General features: G+C 36.0%; 5 protein-coding genes across 7 annotated transcripts; 3 read left to right on the top strand and 2 right to left on the bottom strand.

The window, feature by feature from the left end:
• Positions 1-433: 433 nt before the first annotated feature.
• On the top strand, positions 434-4,342 carry LOC133834200 (uncharacterized). The gene is made up of 5 exons (XM_062263726.1): positions 434-966; positions 1,068-1,330; positions 2,426-2,543; positions 2,867-3,075; positions 3,209-4,342. Exons 1-5 carry the CDS (start codon positions 631-633, stop codon positions 3,693-3,695), a joined length of 1,413 nt encoding a protein of 470 aa, XP_062119710.1. The 5' UTR covers positions 434-630; the 3' UTR covers positions 3,696-4,342.
• A 1,708-nt stretch (positions 4,343-6,050) lies between these two features.
• Positions 6,051-7,717, bottom strand: LOC133834202 (protein RGF1 INDUCIBLE TRANSCRIPTION FACTOR 1-like). The gene is made up of 4 exons (XM_062263729.1): positions 7,388-7,717; positions 7,006-7,257; positions 6,703-6,918; positions 6,051-6,616 (listed from the first exon to the last, which is right to left on the bottom strand). Exons 1-4 carry the CDS (start codon positions 7,442-7,444, stop codon positions 6,407-6,409), a joined length of 735 nt encoding a protein of 244 aa, XP_062119713.1. The 5' UTR covers positions 7,445-7,717; the 3' UTR covers positions 6,051-6,406.
• Positions 7,718-10,652: 2,935 nt separating this feature from the next.
• LOC133834198 (putative gamma-glutamylcyclotransferase At3g02910) lies at positions 10,653-11,485 on the top strand. The gene has a single exon (XM_062263722.1). It carries the CDS (start codon positions 10,751-10,753, stop codon positions 11,309-11,311), a length of 561 nt encoding a protein of 186 aa, XP_062119706.1. The 5' UTR covers positions 10,653-10,750; the 3' UTR covers positions 11,312-11,485.
• LOC133834199 (uncharacterized) lies at positions 11,332-14,879 on the bottom strand. 3 transcript variants are annotated; one of them, XM_062263723.1, is made up of 6 exons: positions 14,388-14,862; positions 13,603-13,680; positions 13,367-13,442; positions 12,255-12,328; positions 12,081-12,151; positions 11,332-11,523 (listed from the first exon to the last, which is right to left on the bottom strand). In XM_062263723.1, exons 1-6 carry the CDS (start codon positions 14,481-14,483, stop codon positions 11,472-11,474), a joined length of 447 nt encoding a protein of 148 aa, XP_062119707.1. In that variant the 5' UTR covers positions 14,484-14,862; the 3' UTR covers positions 11,332-11,471. The 3 variants fall into 3 exon arrangements, with proteins under 3 accessions (XP_062119707.1, XP_062119708.1, XP_062119709.1); XM_062263724.1 differs by lacking the exon at positions 11,332-11,523 and having other exon boundaries at positions 12,077-12,151; positions 14,388-14,868; XM_062263725.1 differs by lacking the exons at positions 11,332-11,523; positions 12,081-12,151; positions 12,255-12,328 and adding an exon at positions 12,339-12,793 and having other exon boundaries at positions 14,388-14,879.
• A 227-nt stretch (positions 14,880-15,106) lies between these two features.
• On the top strand, positions 15,107-18,090 carry LOC133834201 (CYP enzymes assisting alcohol dehydrogenase-like). The gene is made up of 6 exons (XM_062263728.1): positions 15,107-15,234; positions 15,399-15,527; positions 15,891-16,036; positions 16,160-16,197; positions 16,970-17,774; positions 17,884-18,090. Exons 2-6 carry the CDS (start codon positions 15,488-15,490, stop codon positions 17,992-17,994), a joined length of 1,140 nt encoding a protein of 379 aa, XP_062119712.1. The 5' UTR covers positions 15,107-15,234; positions 15,399-15,487; the 3' UTR covers positions 17,995-18,090.
• The last annotated feature ends 4,668 nt before the right edge of the window (positions 18,091-22,758 follow it).

Raw genomic sequence — 22,758 nt, 5'->3', positions numbered from 1 at the left:
GTTGCAGAGAATCTCACACGTTTAGCATCAGAGGTTGGATCGTTTTCTGGTTGCTTCATGAAGATCAACTTCTCAGAGAATGGCTGTCGTTGCATTTGGAGAAGATGATAACTCCATAATTTTTCTTCAGACCAATTCTTAGAGCATAACGTATTTTTGTAAAAAGAAACTTAAAATTTTATGTAAACTATATATTTAAATATATCTTTTATTTACCGTAATTTTGAATAAAAAAATTCCAAAAACCGTATGAATAAAAAATCCCCTAAAAACAACACTCTTCTTTATCTATACACTTTTTATATGGATAGATATAGATACAAGATATACATGGGGTGTGGCACTGCATACTCCACAATTAAATAAATAAATAATAAAAAATAAATAATGAAATATATGACAGCCCACCAAAGATCCCAACTTTGTATCGGTAACTTGGTAAAAAAACCAAGGCTGACCTGACCTGAGGGAGAGCAGCCGAGACATTGGTCCCTTGGTCCTGGTCTTGGTCTTGGTCTTGGTCTGGCTTTCTTTCTTGGATGACGCCGGCATCACCTCCATCACCACCGCTTTACTCTTCCTATATAGGATACAAAACACAACACAAGACAACCCATTGAAGAGAAGAGCATGTCTCTCTCCGTTCTTCCCATTTCACCTTCTTCTTTTCACTCCATTAGAATTAACACCCTTCTTCCCTCTTCTTCTTCTTCTTCTTCTTCTTCTTTCTTCTTTTCCCCTTCTTCTTCTTCTTCCCTCAGCTTGAACAGACTGCGCAGGCTCTCCTTTTGTCATAGCTTCACCCCTGAACAAGATGGGGTTGCATCATCCGACGACTACGATGATGATGAAGAAGAACAAGTATTAGAAGCTTTGAAACAAGAAGCTAATGTCTTGGGGTTGACAGATGGGTCTTCCTCTCTCTTGCCTGACAGATGGGATGTCTTGGGCCTTGGCCAAGCCATGGTAATTACTCTCAATTTACTTTCTTTTTTCACTCAACTTTCATTTCCTCTCTAAAGGGGAGTTCTTTGCCAAAGTTTCAAGCATTTTTGTGTTTGTGTTAGGTGGACTTCTCTGGCATGGTGGATGACGAGTTTTTGGAGAAGTTGGAATTGGAAAAGGGGACGAGGAAGGTCGTGAACCATGAAGAGAGAGGAAGAGTTTTGAGGGCAATGGATGGTTGTAGCTACAAGGCTGCAGCGGGTGGCTCTCTTTCCAACACTCTGGTTGCCTTGGCAAGGCTTGGTAATAAGCCTATTGGGGGTCCTCCTCTCAATGTTGCCATGGTTGGCAGCGTTGGGAGTGATCCGTTGGGCAGCTTCTACAGGTTTCTTACTTCTCTTCTACTAGCTTAATGTTTGTATTGGTTGCTTACAAATACAATGACAGTGTAGTTGTGGACTAAAAAGACATGGAAGTGTGTTCTAAGTTATGCCATGAGTTATCTTAAATTTGTTTCAACTTTTTTAATTGAAGAAGATTATTATCTTGTTCTGCACATTGATTTGATTGTGAGTGTGTTTGGTGTGAGAGTATTGCATAATTGAATTTTGCAATTTAGTGTTATAAGTTCCTTTGCTCTCATGTTCCATGGCTATTGTGGCTGCCTTATCGAATTTGGTCGAAAGCTTTACAAGTAGTTAGAGTCGATTCTTAGGTAACTAAATAACTAATTGCTTTTAAAGAAGTGTAAATCAGGGAGGGAATATCAGTTTGTTAAATGAAATGATTTTCACTATAAACTTTAAATTTTGGTGCAAAGAGTTAGTTCTTAGAGAGGAAATTGGTGTGACTGTGATTGAGTATCTTTGATAGTGGAAAGCTTGTTGAAAGAGTTTTCCATGGATTTAGGCATTTAAGGACGAACTGCATTAAGTTTTATGTGTGCTGATAGTGGAAAGTTTTAAGGTCAGTTCTTGGTGATTTGTTAGGTTGATCTTAGATCAGGTTACCATACAATGTGATAGACCAGGATATTGATAGTGAATAGGTAATAAAGTTGTGCATGGGTCACTGTAATTGGGGTAGTAGATGAGCCGGAATAGAGTAGTATATAGAGAAGAGCAGGAAGAATGAGAGAGGGCATGCTGAGTGACATTTTGTTTGAGCTTTGCTCTAGGAAGAGTTGAGGTCTCTTGAATAACTATAGGGAGAACCGAGATCTCTCGAATGCCTCATTCTTCTAGTGTGTTATTATCTCTTTGATCATTCAATAACAATTCTCAGATCTGCCTAGTTCTTTCTGTTGTCTTGTACCTTCAATTTCCTTCTGTTTTTGTCTATTATATTGTTTTGGGGATCTCTGCTTGGGGTCTATCACAGTGATCTTTTATGTTAGATGATGAGATGTATTGCTTGTTCTCAGCATTGGAACCATCCTATCTGTGTTTTCTGCTTACACTAGAAATATCTTATTTTAAAGGGCGAAATTGCGGCGTGCAAATGTAAACTTTCTTTCCGAACCAATCAAGGATGGGACAACCGGTACAGTGATAGTTCTCACAACTCCAGATGCCCAACGAACTATGTTATCGTATCAGGTAATGTATGGTCACTTGAGCAACTTTTTACAATCTATTGTCTATGCAGTTAGAGTGGCTATTCACACTCTTAGTTTAGTTTTGCCGTTACATTTTCATTAGCAGATTGATTTATCGGCACCATTAAAGTTTTTAAGAGGTATTATCCTCCATATTATGGAACTTATAAAATGTCTCAACTCACAAAGAGTTTTCTGTGCACCTTAAAGTTGGCCTTGAAACTATATTCCGGGAAACATTGAGATCTCTTTGTTTAATTTAGCTTATGGTTTTTGAAAATGTGAATGGAATGAATTTTTGACATATCTGCTTTATACTATCAGGGTACATCATCAAACATTAATTTTGATCCTTGCCTAGCTAAGACAATTTCCAATACAAAGATTCTTGTAGTTGAAGGATATTTATTCGAGCTTCCCGATACAATCAAAACAATCAAGAAAGCATGCGAGCAAGCATGCCGGAGTGGTTCCTTGGTTGCCATCACAGCATCTGATGTCTCTTGCATTGAGAGACACTACGATGAATTCTGGTACGCTGCTGTTGTTGTTACTTTGCTCATCTCAGTTGTGTCGAGTCTTTACATGAATGCAAGTCTAAGATACACGAGCAATGTTTCCCTTTCGGTTAGTTGCTTACATCTTCTGTTGGATTAATTTGCTCAGGGAAATTGCTGGCAACTACGCAGACATCATATTTGCAAATAGCGATGAAGCTAGAGCTTTATGTGATTTTGCAACAGAGGAAAGTCCCGTTGCTGCTGCAAGGTATCTAAGTCATTTTGTACCTCTAGTCTCGGTCACAGAAGGACCAAGAGGATCCTACATTGGTGTGAAAGGAGAAGCTGTATACATTCCCCCTTCTCCTTGCGTACCAGTCGACACTTGTGGTGCAGGCGATGCTTATGCGTCTGGTGTTTTGTACGGTCTGTTACGAGGCATGTCAGACTTGAGAGGCATGGGCAGCCTAGCCGCTCGAATAGCTGCTACTGTAGTTGGACAACAGGGCACTCGCCTTAGAGTTCAAGATGCGGTAAAGTTGGCTGAATGTTTTGCATTCCATCTTGATAGTAGTAGTAGTAGTAGTTCAAATTCAAGTTCCACTGGTAATATTCAGTCAGATTTTGGGTCAGATCATATATCCAGTTGTTAGTGAGATATCATATTTATTAGCGGGAATATACTCATTTGGTACCTTATGTTTTTGCAAAATATCATTTTGGTACCCTCTGTTTTCAATAATGCTCATATGGTACCCTGTATTTTAAAATCGTACATATTTGGTACCCTAAACTCAGATTTGATTGATAAAATTTTGTCAATATGATCAAACTGTCATCAGTTATATATAATTATGTAATTAAATTTAAATTTGTAACTTACATAATTGACAGCAGTTTGATTAAATTGACAAAATTTTATCTATCAAATCTGAGTTTAGGGTACCAAATATGTACGATTTTAAAATACAGGGTACCATATAAGTATTATTGAAAACAGAGGGTACCAAAATGATACTTTGCAAAAACATAAGGTACCAAATGAGTATATTCCCTTTATTAGCTGATATCCTTTCCATGTGTTCATATCTTTTATACATTGTACATGGAAACATTATTTTGGTGCCAAAAGGAAAATTGAGAAAAACATTGTTTGAAGAAAGAAGGCATTAATGGCCCTGGTTATGGAATCATGATCAGATATGTTTATATAGATATATGTATGGACAAAACAAGATGTGACATGATGAACTGTTTACTTTCATGGCTTTGGATTAAGAGCAAGGGACCTTTTCTCCTATCCACAACTGAATTCTTTAGCAGAGTCTTCTTCTAAGCAACTCAGGACCAAGCAATAGTTATCCTGAGCCATATGATGACTAGAAATCATTGTAATTGTAATCTTTCTTTCTGAAATATTTGTCAAGTTGTTGAATTGATGAGTTGAGAATTGGAATGAATGAAAACCCATTTTCATTTAGAAGAACAACTCCAGAAAGGAATCAAAAGCTTGATTAAATTTGTAATAAGGTTTATACATTTTTAGATTCTGTGTTTTGACAAATTATTTTTTGGACCTTGTGTTTTGTAAAATGGTTCAAATAGGCTCCTAAACATGATTTTGATCAACAAAAGATTGAGTATAACAACACAGTTCTTAGGCAGAATGACTATATTTTTGTTCTGAGTTGTTAGTTTGATGATTTATTTGTGATTTTAGTTCCAAAATCTTTGATCAAAATCGAGACTATTTTAAAAAACACAGAATCCAAAAAATAATTTGTCAAAATATAAGATCCAAACAGGTAATTTGACAAAACACGGAGTCATAAACCTTGAAATAATCAAGTTAATCTCTTTTCAATGTGTGAATAAATATCATGGATTGGTTTGTGCTTTACTATGAGTATGATGTTATATTTTGGATTTATTCAAGGAAGAAAAGAGAGAATAGATGAGCTTATCAAAACAATATCTATAATGAATCAGATTCTTATATTATATATATATTGCAAGTTGCACCACTTCCAATATAAAAATATATATATATAGTTCATTCCATGTCTTTTGATGCATCATCATACACCACACACAGAAATGCTTTTTTTTTCTTTTCTTTCTTTCTAGAAAATATATAAATAAAAATAGAGCACCTACCTACCACCAAAACAGCTGAAGTATTGATATAATAATAATAAGAATACATTTATTTATTGAATGGTTTGATTTGTTCAACAAAGTACAACGCAAAAGTAAAGAAAAAGATAGAGCCATTATGATGGCACACGTGTGAATGTATATGATCAAAGTCAGCCACTTCCTCACACGTGACATGCCTTCAACTTCAAGAACGGCTGCTCAATGCCCCCAACCTCATCTTCATTCTCATTCATACAAAACAAAGCCAAAAACAAAAACAAAAACACTTTTCATTCAAGTCTTTTACTTTGACTACTTTCACCACTTATCAATCTCAATTTCACTAATTTCTTTCAAGTTTTTCTTTTCCCAGAGAAACTTGGTATCCCCAACCCTCTTGTTACTTCTTTTCATTAGTTCCAAGTACGAAAGATAGAGAAAGAGAGCAATGTATATTGTATATATAGGTAATTTCTTAAAAAATAGCTACCGTAGGGCTTTGAGTGTTTCTCGACCCATGAACAGTTTTCGGTGTGAATTTTTTTTATGACCGTATATATTTTAGCTATTTAGAACATTCTGCAAAGTTTCAGAAAATTCCGAATAATTTACAGTACCGAAAACTTGTTTCAAACATGTTGTTGCACGCGTGACTAATTTTTTTTATGCGCGTGGAAACAGCACGTTTGAACCAAGTTTTCGATACTGTAAACTATTCGGAATTTTCTAAAAATCGCACTGATGCTCTAAATAGCTACAATATACACGGTCATAAAAAAAATTTCTGAAAACCCTCCTACATTAGGGTTCTTTTTGAAGCCCCATCACAAGAAATTCCCTATATATATATATATATATAATAATATAAATGGTCATCAAACTACAAATCCCACTTTCATTTCTTATTCATAATTTTACACAGAACACAATTAGTCTACAAACAAACCACTACTATATATTATACATTACACAAATTCAACTACTACATTTACAATTATACATATATATTTATATATGCATGTATATGTTGATATTATCTCCTTTCCTTTTCTTTCCTGTATATATATATATATTATTGAAAGTATATTATCATGTTTTTCTTAATAAAATACACAAGTTAAAGAGAAAGAAAGATTCCTACACCGGCCGGCCTCAGTGGTCAAGGACAGGGCTCAGCCTCAGGTGCTTCTGTTTGGATTTGATAGGTAAACAAACAGATCAGAGCTCAGAAGTGAATGAGAAGCCCTCCCATGGGAGCTCTATGGGGGAATCCCTTCCTCCTCTTCCCACTACTTCTGTAACTCAAACCAGTGGCAACCCTAAAACTCTTACTTTTCTTGAAGAAGTTGCTGATGTTGCTGCTGCTGCTACCAGAGTCATCCTCACCTTCAGCCTCCAACACATAATCATAACCCTTTTTCTTTCTCCCAACAATCTGTGGATACAACCATTCATTTAGAACAACAGTCAAACACAACATGAACAGATTGTATGGTGAGAAAAGAAAGATGAATGAATGACCTTGCAAGCAAGAGAGCAGAAAGAGAAGGAGTCAAGGAGTGTGCGGTGGCAAACTAGGCAGGTGTTTGTGACACCTTTGCCTGGCCTAGGCTGAGGCCTCTCGTTCAAGAACACAATCCTGGCACTGTTGATTATGTAGGTCTGCACTCCTGATATGTCCACATGTTTCTGAATCTCTGATACCCTTATCACATCATGGTAAGATGACCTCCTTATCTGAACAAACACACATCAAGAGAAAGTAGAGAAAATAGAGAAGAGGAGAAGAGAGTAGCTGTGGATGTGATTGATTGTTGGTAGTACCTGAATAGTGCGGTGGTGTGTGTGAGAAGAAGAGAGGCAGAGAGAGCAAAGGGCGCCGTGGTGGACGCAGTCCAAGCAGAACATGTTGCATTCGCTCTTGTGGGAGTCGGCGTGGACCTTGCAAGGAACGAAGAAACGAGTTTGAAGCAGTGGCCTAATCCATGCCGGCCACCTTGTCATCACTTCTTCTTCTTCTTCGGATTCTTTCTGAGGCTGTTTGTCTTCATGTCTATCCTCTGGTCTTCCTCCTCCCTATCATATATATATATATATATATTGTTAGTATTTGTAAAGCTGAATTAGACAAACAAACAAACATGAACAGAACAAGAAGAAGAAGAAGAAGAAGAAGATGATGATGATGACATTGATTGATTAGTACCATGATTCTTCTGCTTTTGGGTTTGATTTCTCTGACTGTAGGTTCTTGATCTTCCATATCTCTTTTGGGAAAGCAAGCTTTTTCTCTTTTGGTCTTTACAGAAAGAAAGAAGGGAAAGCTAAGGGGGTTCTCAATCTCATTTGTTTGGGGCTTAAAAAGTCTAACAAGGATTGGGGATTGGGGATTGGGAGTAATAGTACTACTAGAAGGAATGAATGAATGTGTTTTGTGTCAAAAGACAACAGTCATGGTCCAGCTTCTTCTTCTTCTTCTTTTATTTATTATTATATTATATAAATAAATAAATAAATAAAAAGAAAAAGGAAAAAAGGAATGGTTGGAGAGGAGTGGAGAGAATAAGATGAGAAGAGAACAAATGGTAGTTGAAAAAAATGTACACTTGGAAGTTGAAAAGAGAAACACAACACAACACAACACATGAGCATATGAGAGTAAGTGGGTGAATCACTTTCAAGTCCCATCCCATAGCCATATTAAATGAATAAATAAAGAGCTGATTCATCAACCAAAACAACATCACTGCTACAACATTTTTCCCATTAATATGGGTTTGGATTTTATCAAGTATACATTTACTTTACTTGTAAACTGTAATATTAATTATTAAATTGATCGGACGGTTATTAATTATTAGAAGTTTAAGTATATCAAACTAAGTTTGAAAGTACGTCAAACTAAACTTCAAATACATTCGGCTTACTCATAGACCGTCTAATTAATGATTAGATTGATCGAACGGTTAATAATTATTAGAATTCTAAGTACATCAAACTAAGCTTCAAAGTATGTCAAAATTTATAGGACATCTTGTCATGTTAAGAAATACATTCGGTTTCACTCATAGACCGTCTAATTAATAATTAGATTGATCGAACGGTTATTAATTATTAGAAGTCTAAGTACATCAAACTAAGCTTCAAAGTACGTCAAAATTTATAAAACATCTTGTCATGTTAAGAAATACATTCGGTTTCACTCATAGACCGTCTAATTAATAGTTAGATTGATCGAACGGTTATTAATTATTAGAAGTCTAAGTACATCAAACTAAGCTTTAAAGTACGTCAAAACTTATAGTACATCTTGTCATGTTAAGAAATACATTCGGCTCACTCATAAACCGTCTAATTAATAGTTAGATTGATCAAACAGTTATTAATTATTAGAAGTTTAAGTACATCAAACTAAACTTCAAAGTACGTCAAAATTTATAGGACATCTTGTCATGTTAAGAAATACATTCAGTTCACTCATAGACCGTCTAATTAATGATTAGATTGATCGAACAGTTATTAATTATTAAAAGTCTAAGTACATCAAACTAAGCTTCAAAGTACGTCAAAACTTATAGGACATCTTGTTATGTTAAGAAATACATTCAGTTTCACTCATAGACCGTCTAATTAATGATTAGATTGATCGAGCAGTTATTAATTATTAGAAGTCTAAGTACTTCAAACTAAGCTTCAAAATACGTCAAAACTTATAGTACGTCTTGTCATATTAAGAAATACATTCAGTTCACTCATAAACCGTATAATTAATGATTAGATTGATCGAACGGTTATTAATTATTAGAAGTCTAAGTACATCAAACTAAGCTTCAAAGTACGTCAAAATTTATAGGACATCTTGTCATGTTAAGAAATACATTCGGTTTCACTCATAGACCGTCTAATTAATAATTAGATTGATCGAACGGTTATTAATTATTAGAAGTCTAAGTACATCAAACTAAGCTTCAAAGTACGTCAAAATTTATAGTACATCTTGTCATGTTAAGAAATACATTCGGCTTACTTATAGACTGTCTAATTAATAATTATATTGATCAAACGGTTATTAATTATTAGAAGTCTAAGTACATCAAACTAAGCTTCAAAGTACGTCAAAACTTATAGTACATCTTGTCATGCTAAGAAATACATTCAGTTCACTCATAGACCATCTAATTAATAATTAGATTGATCAAACAGATATTAATTATTAGAAGTCTAACTACATCAAATTAAGCTTCAAAGTACGTCAAAACTTATAGTACATCTTGTCATGTTAAGAAATGCATTCAGTTCACTCATAGACCATCTAATTAATGATTAGATTGATCGAACGATTATTAATTATTAGAAGTCTAAGTACATCAAACTAAGCTTCAAAGTACGTCAAAACTTATAGAACATCTTGTCATGTTAAGAAATACATTCGGTTCACTCATAAACCGTCTAATTAATGATTAGATTGATCGAACGGTTATTAATTATTAGAAGTCTAAGTACATCAAACTAAGCTTCAAAGTACGTCAAAACTTATAGTACATCTTGTCATATTAAAAAATACATTCGGCTCACTCATAAACCGTCTAATTAATAATTAGATTGATCGAACGGTTATTAGTTATAAGACCTAACCCCATAAAACTAAACTTCAAATAAGTCAAAACTTAGAGTAGATAACAAGATTTATGGACGAAATCCAGAGCTTTGGGATAAGTAATTAGCATTGATTGTTATATAAACTAATACAGCTAATACTATTCAAATCCTAGGAGAGCTAGAGAGTAGACTTTGATAGATAGATAAGTTAGGCAGTAATAGTTGTCAAAACTTTCCTCTTTCTTTGTCACATATCTATTGGTTCAAACATCAATTCTTCGTACGAATCTTAAAGAGTGGAGATGCATTTGGACATAATCTTCAATCCAAGCTCAAACAACATAAGTACACTACTTTTGTCCTTATTGTTTTACTAATCCTTAAACCTTTTCTCATCTAGCTTAAAAAATTAACATTTTTTTCTCCTTCTTCTTCAAATGATTATTATTATTATATCATTACATCAAAGATAAAAGGAGAACCACATAGATATATAATTCTCTTAAGAACAAGCATTGAATTTGGCCATCAATCATCTCCAAAAGACACAAACTTTGGTTTGGTTTAGATTAAAAATATGATAATGTGATAGCCATTAGTAATTATCAAACTAATCAAACAAATAATAATAATAATAATCATGTGGTTGTGGATTGTAATTGTTTTTTAGAATATTAAGAAAAATAAAGTTTAAATTTTTATTATTGTTTTTTGTCAACAAAGTCCACGTCCAAATCCATGCCTTGTTCCATGTGATTGTGAGTTTAAGAAATGGGTCCCTCCTATTTTGTCATTTCACACTCAATTATGTAAATATATAATTAAACAAATGAAAAAAAAAAATCAAAGCTTTGGTAAAATTAAATATTAAAAAATATTATATATAAAAAAAAAACTTGAAACACCAAAGGGAACAAGATTGGTTTTGGTTGTTGTTTTTTGAGATTAGAGATTTACAGAGAACACAAAAATGGTGTCAGAGAAGAAGAACATGGAGAAGGAGAAGATGAGGCTGGTCTTCACGTACGGAACATTGAAGCAAGGCTTCTCCAACCACGTTCTCTTGCAAGATCTCATCCGTACCGGAGACGCCATCTTCATCGGCAACTACCGTACACATCTCAACTACCCTCTCGTCTGCGGTCCCTACCGAGTCCCTTTCCTCCTCAACCTTCCCGGCTCCGGCCAACGCGTCATCGGAGAGTTGTACGCCGTCTCAGCCTCCGCCCTCGCCCGACTCGACGAGTTGGAGGGCACCACCCGCTGCCATTACCAGAGGCTCCCCATCCAGCTACGACCGCATCACGATGATGATGGTGATGATGGTGGTGGCTCCAATGCTGGTCTTCCTACCTCCGCCGAGGCCTACTTCGCTCATTCCAGCTACGCAGCCAAGCTGTGGAACAAGAACGGCCGCCAGGGGTTGATGGGGTACACAGAGGAGGTGGCGCGTGGATATGTGAAGCGCAAGGATAGACCTCAAAATCTCACCTTTCTGGATCACATTCATTCGTTTCTATCATCCCAATGATGGGTCTTTTTTCTATTTTGTTTTAGGTTAGAGCAGAAGAATAATTGGATTAAAAAGACACTACTTTTGATATTATTACTATTATGATCTCGAAGTATTCTCATCTCGTGTATAATATGATTTGTGTTTAGAATAGCCCCTTGTCAAAATAAGAGCTCTTTTATGATTTCTCCACATTCTCACTACCTTCCTCTTCCTTTATTTGCTGTGTCCTGCCATTGTTAGTGACAGTTCAAAGTCAGAAACTTTATCAATTAAACCATATATATGATATCAACAACATTTTATGTACATACATACCATTTTTATCAACAAGTCAAAGTTTGAAACTTTATCAACCAAGTATGATCTCAACATCTTATAAAGATGGATACTTTTTTAGACTCATTGTTCTTTGTTTTGACTCATTACTTATTTGGACATGTGTTTTGACCTTTTATAAAATGATTCAAATAAGTCCCTAAACATAATTTTGATGAACAAAAACATAATTTTGATAAACAAAATCCTAATGACTGTATTTTTGTTCTGAATTGTTAGTTTGACGAATTATTTGCGATTTTAGTTCAGAAAACTTTGATCAAAATCGGAGTTTAATAGTTTATTTGAACTATTTTAGAAAACACAGAGCAAAGTCTAAAAAAGCATAATCCTTATAAACATACATGTATTGCCATTGTTATTAACAGTTCAAAGTCAAAAACTACTTTTTCAACTAACTATGATCTCAACAACATTATATGTATGCATATATACACACATGTATTACCATAGTGATGTTTGACTTATACCAAGGCCGTTGCATGTAAGTATCATTCCTTTGAATCTTGCAAGATATTCCTACAAAATATAACATTCATTCACTCACTTAGTACTTGCATTGCATGGCCTGCATCTGCATCTGATAAAGAATTATAGGACAAAAACTTCGATTCATACATACCCGAAGAGTATACTTATCGATCTCGTAAATTCCAGTATAATCATACTCCAATCGCTTAGCTGGATCACTTAACACTGCACAACAAATACAGATGATGCAACTTCATTAAATCATTTGCAAACACCTATCCACAGAGCTATATTCTAGACCAGTACTACTTCTGAATGTTCTGAGAGGTATTTCATGTTGTCTTTCAATTCTACATGTCAATCATAGATAGACCTTTAAGCCACAATGACATTTTTAAAAAAAAATGAAACTTCTTTGTATTAATATAATGAAGAATACAAAGAAAGGAGATCAAAAATGATCTCACCACATCCATGCAGCTATATTGTACATAACAACACAACAGCAGCACAAAACTAAAGCATTTTTAGTACAAAAACATTCCCCAATCTCTGCTAAGACTGTTTCATATATGAAACGAAGGGTCACTTGTTTGAGACATCATTATGGACTTCGGTGATTTGGTGTTGTCTGAAGCTGCCGATTTATATAGTTTTGGCTTGTCGAACTTCTTGCTGCGTCAACGGGTTCTGAACAGCAAATGGTTTTCTCATTTTTTTGGTTGCTAGGGAGATCAAAGAAGAATAGCATAGACAACACCAAATCCACCATTCCAAAATGACCTCTCCAATAAATGAACCCAACACTTTCTTTCATCCATAAATTTCCAATGGCTGACTTAAAAATTTATGGCTTATAAGTTATGCTATCTATCCTGTAAAGGACATTAAAATCAAAACCTTTTGCTGTGTCATTGTGTCATATACAGCATAATTTTTTCTCCTTATTTGGTTGCCAAAGAGACTGAAAGAAGTACACTTCAGACAACACCAAAATCCAGCAGTCCTAAATGACCAAAATGAACCCCATATTTTCTTTTCCTTTCCTTTCCTACATCACTGTTTTGCCCATAAATGGCCAATGGCTGACATAAAAATCCAGGGTTTACATGTCATGCTATGCTGTAAGAGACAGTGAAATCAAGACTTCCAAGTTTTAAATTCTGTAAGTGGGTATATTATATAGGTAAGCAGAAGTAGAATCACACAAAGGCATGAAAAAAGATAGACATTGGCCTTCTCAGCCCTGTTTGGTGTTTTTACCTCTGTAAGCTTCATTAATCTCTTGAAACTTAGCTGTAATAGCACTGTCATTCTTGTGTTTGTCAGGATGCCATTTCTGAACATAGCCAGCAAAGCAAAATAATAAAAATGTCCTCAATCAATACCCAATTGTGTCAAAACATTTGCAAAGAAAAAAATATAAAACTTCACACCCAAGATTGCATAGAAGCAAGCACTATCCCAAAAGCATAATGAAAAAGATGAATATGACATACCAAAGCAAGCCTTCTGTAATTCATTCTGATTGTCTCATCAGTTGCATCATAATCTACCTCCAACACTTTGTAGTAATCCTACAAAAAAGTGAGCAATGCCCAATTAGATTAAACACAACCAAATGAAATCTATACTCTTATGGGTCATAGCTACCAGTCTGGACCAAGCAGTTTTTGTCCTTTTGTTTTGTTTTACATTATTATTTTCATAATTGTCTTTGTATTTCTCACAATATTAATACAAAGAAGTTTCCTCCGCCATAAGTGAGGCTCCCTAATAAATTTGGGAGGAGGTCAGTCTAAGACATTTGACCTCAGTCTCTTTTTCAAAAAAACAAATACAAAGAAGTAATGCACTCTTTCCCATTCCTTCTCCTCATTTCTCTCCAAAATACTTTTCCTTTCTAATTGCACTCAAAGAGTTTGTGAAAGATTTACAAAAAAGATTCACACTTGAACCTTGCCTTGCGAAGTAGTAAATTTGCAAGGTAGCAAAAAAAGTTTCTTAATGTAAAATCCCAGTTGAGGTCTTGTGTCTACTTATCAATAAGAATGACCAAAACCCCCCAATTTATTTGGTCTAAAGTTTCCAATCTCAAACCCCATTTAGCTTACTCCGAGTCCTAGCAGTGATATGCACTAGTCTGAATTTATGCAGTCTTCCAAAAAAAAAAAACTCTTTTCGAAGGTTTTCTCAGCTACCCAATGTCAGAAAATGAAAAACAAAACTCAAAAGAAGTGAAAAACAAACAAAGAAAGAAAGAAATCAAAGGAATTTAGAGTACCTTGCCGGTAGTAGTGGAAGTAGTATTGTTAGCAGTACCCTCATCCATCAGATATAGCTGTACCTGTACTTGTATTATTAATGCACTGAGATACATCAACAACACACTTCATTCGATGGAACAAAAAAAACCCAAAACAAAATTGCCAAAAACGAGGAACTTCCCAAATGAACCGAAAGAAAGAGGGTGCTCAATGTTTAGTTTTAGCTACAAATGGTTCTGTTCTGTTCTGCCTAAAGGCAGAACCTTTTTCCATTTTTTTATTGTGGAAAACAGAAGACGAAGCAAATCAAGGTTTGGTTTTTGTGTGTGGGAGGGATAAATGTGGTTTTTGTGGGGCGGGTAACGTGTCTGTAGATATGAGAGTTTTGTCGCAAGGTTCTATCTTTCTCTCTCAACTCTCATCAAAGTAATGATTTTTATTTGGGTTTTGTGAAAAATATGAGGTGTGGAACTGGAATCTTTTCTCGAGGAAAGTGGGACCTGGTTTGGGGTATTGCTTTTGGTTTTGGTTTTGGTTTTGGGTTTTTGTTAAAAATAAAAAAGAATGAGCATGTGACGTGCGATTCAATGCCATTCACATTGAAATCATTAATCAAAACTTGTCCAATATAGGCAGTTGACTACTGGATCAGCCTAAGAGCTAACCAACCAAGCATAAAACGACAATCCCATATATATATACAAGAAAAGATATTCAAACAAGGAGTAATGGTTGTGAATTGCTTTATTGATTTTGGAAAGGAAAAAGCACAGATTTTCAGGCTGAAGATCTATCAAAACTCCACAATGATGATGATAATGTCACACAAGAACAGCTCACCTCACAACTCTTAACATTGCAAAGGTATAGTTGGATCTATACATATACATATTGTATGTTATGCTAGGATAGGGTTGAAGATCTATTTTTTTGGGGTGTGCAAAAACTAGTTTTTTTTTTTATCATTAAACTGTAAAAACTAAAAAAGAGACCACTACCAAAATTGCATTAGGCTTATTTATTTGCAGGAAAAATCAGGGGAAGAAGAGAAGAGGTAGAAGGGAACAACAAGGGATTTTCAGGCAAAGGATCTAAAGTACTCAAAGAAGAGAGGATAATGTCAGAGAAGAAGAGCTCACAACTCTTAACATGCAAAGGTATACAGATATTATACATACATATATATATATATATACTATGTCTGTGTTATGCTATTGCAAGGCTAAGATATTATGTTGTTTGCTTTGATTTTGACTTGTTAGCAGTGGTGGTGTGTTGGGGAAAACAACATATTTGAACTTAATTTTCGGTAATGTAAACTATTCAGAATTTTCTGAAAATTTGCAAGATGCTCTAAATAGCTACAATATACACGGTCATAAAAACCCTATTGGTAAGGCTTAAAGTGAAGTCCCTATAAGAGAATTCCCCTATATATATATATATAAATATATACTATGACTGTTATGCTATTGCAAGGTTAACATATTATGTTGTTTGCTTTGATTTTGCTTTGTTAGCGGTGGTGTGTTGGGGAATGGGGGAGGCACCCAAGCTGGAAGGCATACAAGTAGAGGCACCTAAACAAACAGAAGTTCGACTGAAGATGATCTATGCCAGTGTTTGCCATACTGATAACATTTTATGCACTAAAGGGTTCCCAATTGTCTGTATATCTATATCTAATCTTGTTAAATTTATCTCAAAATTCTTTCTTTCTTTGCATTTAGCTCACTTGTTGATTCTGAAATGGTTGACTTATGTGGATGAGCTTCTTCTTCTTCTGCAGCCACTTTTCCCAAGAGTTCTTGGCCATGAAGGTGTAGGGTATGCCAATCTACTGATCTTATATTGATAGATAGATAGTAGTGCGTGGAGATCTTTCCTACAAATCCTAACTAACTTAACTCTATTAGCTGTCAACTAACTTGGCAATCTATATATAGTTTGTTGCCTTTCATTTTAAAGTGTGTGAAAAAGGGAGAAGAGATAAGTTGTATTGAGAGGAAGAGAGAATACAGAGAAAGATAATTTGAGCGTGTGTTGTGAGGACGGAGAGAAAAACACAACTATTAGAAAGTGTTTGAGATTAGAACCGTCCTGGAAGTGCTTATTCTCAACTTTAATTGTATTCAGAGGTTGCATCAATTGATGATGATAATAGTGGATCAAACAGGATGTAGGCCAGATTGATCTGGTTCGAACCTGTATAAAATTTCTAGGTGTTCTTCCTTATATTTTTCTGCATTTAACTTTTGATTACTAACCTTTCCTTTTAACTAATCTGGTATATTAGTTATTGCAATTGCTTATGCATTGTTGATTAAATTCTAAGAATCTTGACCACAGAAAACATAGGAAAATAGTATTTTTATTTCAAATCACTTTGTACAGGACACACATGCACACATTGTCAGACACACTCAGATGCTATTTTGTAATTTTTTTTTTTAAAAAGAATGTCATTTTACAAAGTAACATTACAAAAAAAAAAGTGTTTATTTTCACATATTATTCCATCTTAAATAGATAGAAGCATAGATAAGTCTTTTTCCATAATCCTTTTGCAAAATAATCTCTTCTTTATACACATTTTTAGGGTGGTGGAGAGCATAGGGGAGGATGTTACAAGTGTGAAACAGGGAGACTTGGTGATTCCAACCTATGTGTCTGAGTGCAACGAGTGCGAAAACTGCTTGTCTGAGAAGACAAACATGTGCCTCAAACATCCCTTAACCTTCAGTGGCTTGATGCTCGATGGCACTTCAAGAATGTCTGCCAATGGACAACTGTTGTACCATACTTTCTCCTGCTCAACTTGGTCAGAGTACACCGTTGTGGATGCCAACTTTGTTGCCAAGCTCGGTCCAGCTCCCCCCAACACGCGCCATGCCAGCTTCCTCTCTTGTGGCTTCACCGCTGGCTTTGGAGCTCCTTGGAAGGAGGCTGCAATTGAAGAGGGATCATCTGTGGCTGTCATTGGCCTTGGTGCTGTTGGCTTAGGCGCGGTGGAGGGCTCGAGGATTCGAGGAGCGAGTAGAATCATTGGCGTTGACAAGAACCAAATGAAGAAGGGCAAAGGGGAGGCCTTTGGAATCACTGACTTCATAAATCCTATTCTTCACTCAGACAAGTCTGTTTCAGAACTCATCAAGGACTTGACTGGTGGGATAGGTGTGGATTATTGCTTCGAGTGCACTGGCCTTCCACACCTGATCAATGAGGCTCTTGAAGCCACAAAAACGGGAAAAGGAAAAGCCATAACAATTGGATTATCATATGTAACAAGTGTTCAAATCAGCAGTCTTGCTCTGTTGAGTGGCAAAACCTTGAAAGGTTCCATCTTTGCAGGGCTCAGAGCCAAAACTGACCTTCCTCTTGTGATTGAAAAATGGAGAAATGAGGTGAACAAGACAACCAACATAAATGAGAGTATTCTATGGCATTTAATGCATAAGAGTTCACCATAAAAAATTACATCTTTGACATGTTTTTTGGCTTTGTTTTTTACAGGAATTTCAGCTTGATGAACTCTGTACTCATCAAGTTCAAATGACAGATATAAATAAAGCATTTCAACTGCTGGAGCAAGAAGATTGTGTCAAGGTCCTTATCAAGATCTAGTTTGTCTTGGAAAACAATGTAATAACAAAGAACTGTTTGTTCTAATAAAACCTTGTGTTTTAGCTCATTATTTGTTTGGACTCTGTGTTTTAAAAAATTATTTTTTGGACCCTGTATTTTTTAAAATAGTTCAAATAGATCCTTAAATCCGATTTTGATTAATGTTTTTTACCAAACTAACAATCCAGAACAAAATAAAACCATTCTGCTTAAAAATTGTGTTGTTATATTCAAATTTTTTTTTTATCAAAATTGAGTTTAGGGTTCTGTTGACAGTTAGAAGAAAATAGGTTTTTAATGTTTTGATCTTTGGGATTCCTAGGAATAGGAATCGATTCCTATTTCTGTATTTAATGTAATTATTTCTGTATTTCCTATATATACCTCTAGTCCTAGCTTGTACAAAAATATCAGTGAATAGAAATATAGTAAGAAATAGTTTTTTCCTCACCATTTCATCATGGTATCAGAGCCATAAGGCTCGATTCTGTCCCCCCCTCAGTTTTCCTCCATTTTTTCCGGCGGTCGTCCCTCCTTCCAGTCGCAAACCAGTCCGGCGACACTCCAGGCCTCCGGCGAAGTCATTCAACATCATCTCCAGCATCTCGGCCAGTCCAATCCGGCAGCAGTCCAGTCTTGCAGCGCTACAGTCAGCCCCCCGTCGCCCTCAGAAGCTCTCGGCCAACTCTCGGCGCTTCAGTCGGCCCCCGTAGCCCTCAGTCGCTCCTCTCTCGGCTCTCTCCCTCACAGCATCCTATCTCTCTGTGATGTCGAATAGTGAGGAAGTTACCTATCAAAATATTGGGCCTCACTTAACCCATCCCAATGAAGGTAACCCTAACCCCAACTCAGCCCACACTCAGCCCAGTGGGTCTATGGGCTCTCTTTATAACCTTGATAGTGGTTCACTTAATATTACAACCCATAAACTTGATGGCAAAAATTATTTACAATGGGCCCAATCTGTCAAACTTGTTATTTGTGGTCATGGTAAACTAGGATACATTACTGGTGATCTCCCTGCACCTCTTTTCAATGATCCTACATACAAGGTATGGCAAGCTGAAAATTCTATTGTACTTGTATGGTTAATTAATTCAATGGACTCAAAAATCAGTCGCAGATATCTGTTCTTTAAGACTGCTAAGGAGGTGTGGGACGCTGCCCGGAAAATGTATTCTGACCTTGGTAACGCCTCTCAGATTTTCGAAATCCGTACCAAGCTTAAAGAAATCAAGCAAGGTAATCAAACTGTTACCCAATATTTTTCCGACTTACAAGACTTATGGCAGGAGCTCAATTTGTATCTGGATACCACACCACTATGTGCTAACTGCACTACAATCTAGCGGCAGCAGTTAGAGAAAGAACGAGTTTTTGAATTTCTTACGGGGTTAAACAATAATCTTGATGAAGTTAGAGGTCGTCTGGTGGGTCGTGCCCCATTTCCTGACATTGAAGAAGCCTTCTCTGAGGTTAGACGTGAAGAAGCACGTCGTCGTGTCATGCTCACTACTCCTGACCTGCAGCCCATTGAAAGCTCAGCTCTCGTATCAAAATCTGGCCCTCCACCACATGGCAGATCCACTCCCGACCCTCGACCTAATCGTAAGGGTGATCGGCCTTGGTGTGATCACTGCCAACGTCACGGTCATACTCGATCTAATTGTTGGGTTATCCATGGTAAACCACCCAATTGGACCCCTCGCTGCCAAAATGAAAGAAAGGCCTATCAAACTCAAACTGAGAGTACCAATGATCAGAATAGTGCTGGTAGCCCTTCATTTAGTAAGGAACAGCTTGCCCACCTATACACTCTTTTGAGTCAATCATCCATAAAACCCAGTTCTGGTCTTGAGACTCATAGTGCCTCTGTTGCACACTCTGGTAATTTTTCTTCCAACTCCAACACACCATGGATCATCGATTCGGGTGCCACTGATCACATGACAGGTTTACCACATTTGTTTGATACTTATTCTCCATGTTCCACTAAATCTAGTGTCACAATTGCAAACGGTACCCATTCTCCTATTGTTGGAATAGGCACTATTAAATAATCTGCTGACCTCAATCTTAAATCAGTATTTTATGTTCCTTCTTTGAAATGCAATTTAATCTCTGTCCAAAAATTAACCAGTGATAATCATAGCTTCGCTAAATTCATGTCAAATTCTTGTCAATTTCAGGATCTATCATCGGGGAGGATGATTGGCAGTGCTAGGGTTCATAACGGACTTTATTTCTTTGAAAGGCAACATCCAGTTAACGAGCTCTCTTTTCTACTACGTTTGGGTTCAAGTTCTATTTCTAATTCTTGTTCAAGTTCATCGTTTGTTTCAAACTCTATTTCAAAAACAATTATGTTATGGCATTGTCGACTTGGGCATCCAAGTTTTTTATATTTAAAACACTTATTCCCATCGTTTTTTGTAAATAAGAATATTACTGATTTTCATTGTGATATTTGTCAATTTTCCAAGCACACACGAATTTCGTTCCCTCACAAAATATATACACCTTCCAACCCATTCTCTCTGATTCATAGTGACATATGGGGACCTTCCAAGGTCAATACTTCTCATGGTAAGCGATGATTTATCTCTTTTATTGATGATCACACACGTCTCACTTGGGTCTATCTTCTTAAAAGTAAGTCTGAAACATGCCAAATTTTTCAGAGCTTTCATCAAATGATCCAAACACAGTACCAAACATCTATAAGAATACTCCGTACCGACAATGGTACTGAATATTTCAATACCACTCTTGGTCCCTATCTTCTCAAAAATGGGATTGTCCATCAAAGCTCGTGTGTTGATACTCCGTAACAGAATGGAGTTGCTGAACGCAAAAATCGCCATCTCTTAGAAGTAGCTCGTGCTCTTATGTTCACTATGCATGTCCCTAAACATCTTTGGGGCGACGTTATCCTTACTGCTGCTTATCTCATTAATCACCTCCTTAGTCGACCCCTTCAATTCAAAACACCATATTCTGTTCTTCAATCTCTACATCCTCACATCTCTACAAATACTCTACCTATTAAAGTATTTGGTTGCACTGCTTTTGTGCATGTTCATTCCCACCATCGGAGTAAATTTGATCCTAGAGCCATTAAGACTGTGTTTTTGGGTTACTCTCCTACCCAAAAAGGTTATCGGTGTTATTGTCCCATCACCAAAAAAACATTCATCTCATGTGACGTCACATTTTTCGAGGATACTCCTTACTTCACTCCCACATCGCTTCAGGGGGAGTCCAACCATCACTAGCAAGAAGCTCAGTGGTCGTGGGGGTTAGAATTACCCTTAACAACTCTTTTTCCATTTACCTCTTCCACTCCACTTTCTTCTGAACCAGATATCCAGACTCTCCCTCCTGAACAAGAAAATCCACCAACCTCTCCTAAAAACACTGAACCAGAAGGACATCCTCAAGACCAAAACGTACAGAAAGAGATTCGGGTGTATTCCAGGAGAAATAAACAAGTTATGAATCCTCAGCACAGTCAAACGCCGATAACTCTACAAAATAGAGTTATTTTACCACTTTTTATGTGCTAATTGTTGCTTAATTCTTGAGATTTTAATTGATTTATTAAGTTTTAAAGTAATTTTGAATTCATTAGGTTTATTTTGATTTTATATATTTTTGTGTTTTATAGTCATTTTGTTGTAATTTAATTATTTGAATTATTGAGTTTTGTTAGAAGTAAAAAAAATGCTCTTTTGTTGATCTTTAATGTTAAATTAAATTAAGTTGTAATTAATATTTTCAAAGAATTAATATGGTTTATTTTATAATTGAAAATATTTTATCATGACTTAATTTATATTTATTTTGTAGAAATTATGTGGTATTATTTTAGCTCTTAAAAGCAAGAAAAATGAAGGAAAAAGTGGTATTATTCAAAGAAAAGTAATAGATGTGGTGTTTTTGTCCAAAGGCCCAAAGCCAGGCCCATAGTTTCCTTCAAAGCACCTGATGCTTTGGCCCATTAGCACAGCCAATTCTCCCATCCGAAGCACCTGATGCTCCTCACGCCTGCTGCTCTTTGTTTCTCCAGCCATGCACCCTGCCAGCTTCAACATCAACCAGCCCCCATGAGCCGCCTGCCCCAAGTCACCCACGCCAGCACCCTTTCACACCAACCCGCCAGACCCCAGCTGTCCCAAGTCCCCAGCCGTACGCCAGGCCCAACGCCTGCCACCAGCAGCCACATAATTGCATTTTTCCCATTTTGAGCCCAACAATTATATAAGTGTACCCTTTGTCCCCTTGTCCAAAAATACCACATTTTTACCTCAATTTCTACACATTTTATCCCAAAACATCATTATTACACCCTATATTTTACCCATATTTGCCATATTATAATTAATTTAAATTGATTATTTTAATCATCATTTTTTGCTATAAATAAGGGATTTGGGGTGTCCATTTTGAAGGGAGATTACTATACCATAATTTCTACACATTCAAAACCTCTCAATTCTCTTCATCTTCTTCTTCTTTTTGGTTATTTTCTATGTATTTTTAGAGGAACAATTTGGGGGTTCATCCTCCAAATTTTCCTATTTATGTTTGTAATTTTTTAGTTTGTATTTGCTATTCTAGTTATGAGTTTCTAATCTTTTTAAGATTATTAAGGTGATGATGAAACAATTTGTAACTAGATAGTATTTATTTTGTATGTTGATTTCTCATTTTGTGCAACAAAGTTTATGGAATTTTCTTCTTCAAATATCTTCTTTCATCTTA

This window comes from Humulus lupulus, chromosome 5 (genome assembly GCF_963169125.1).
Source record: "Humulus lupulus chromosome 5, drHumLupu1.1, whole genome shotgun sequence".
NCBI lineage: Eukaryota > Viridiplantae > Streptophyta > Magnoliopsida > Rosales > Cannabaceae > Humulus > Humulus lupulus.
The sequence above is the reverse complement of the archived record's forward strand: the minus strand, read 5'-3'. Positions and strand labels throughout refer to the sequence as shown.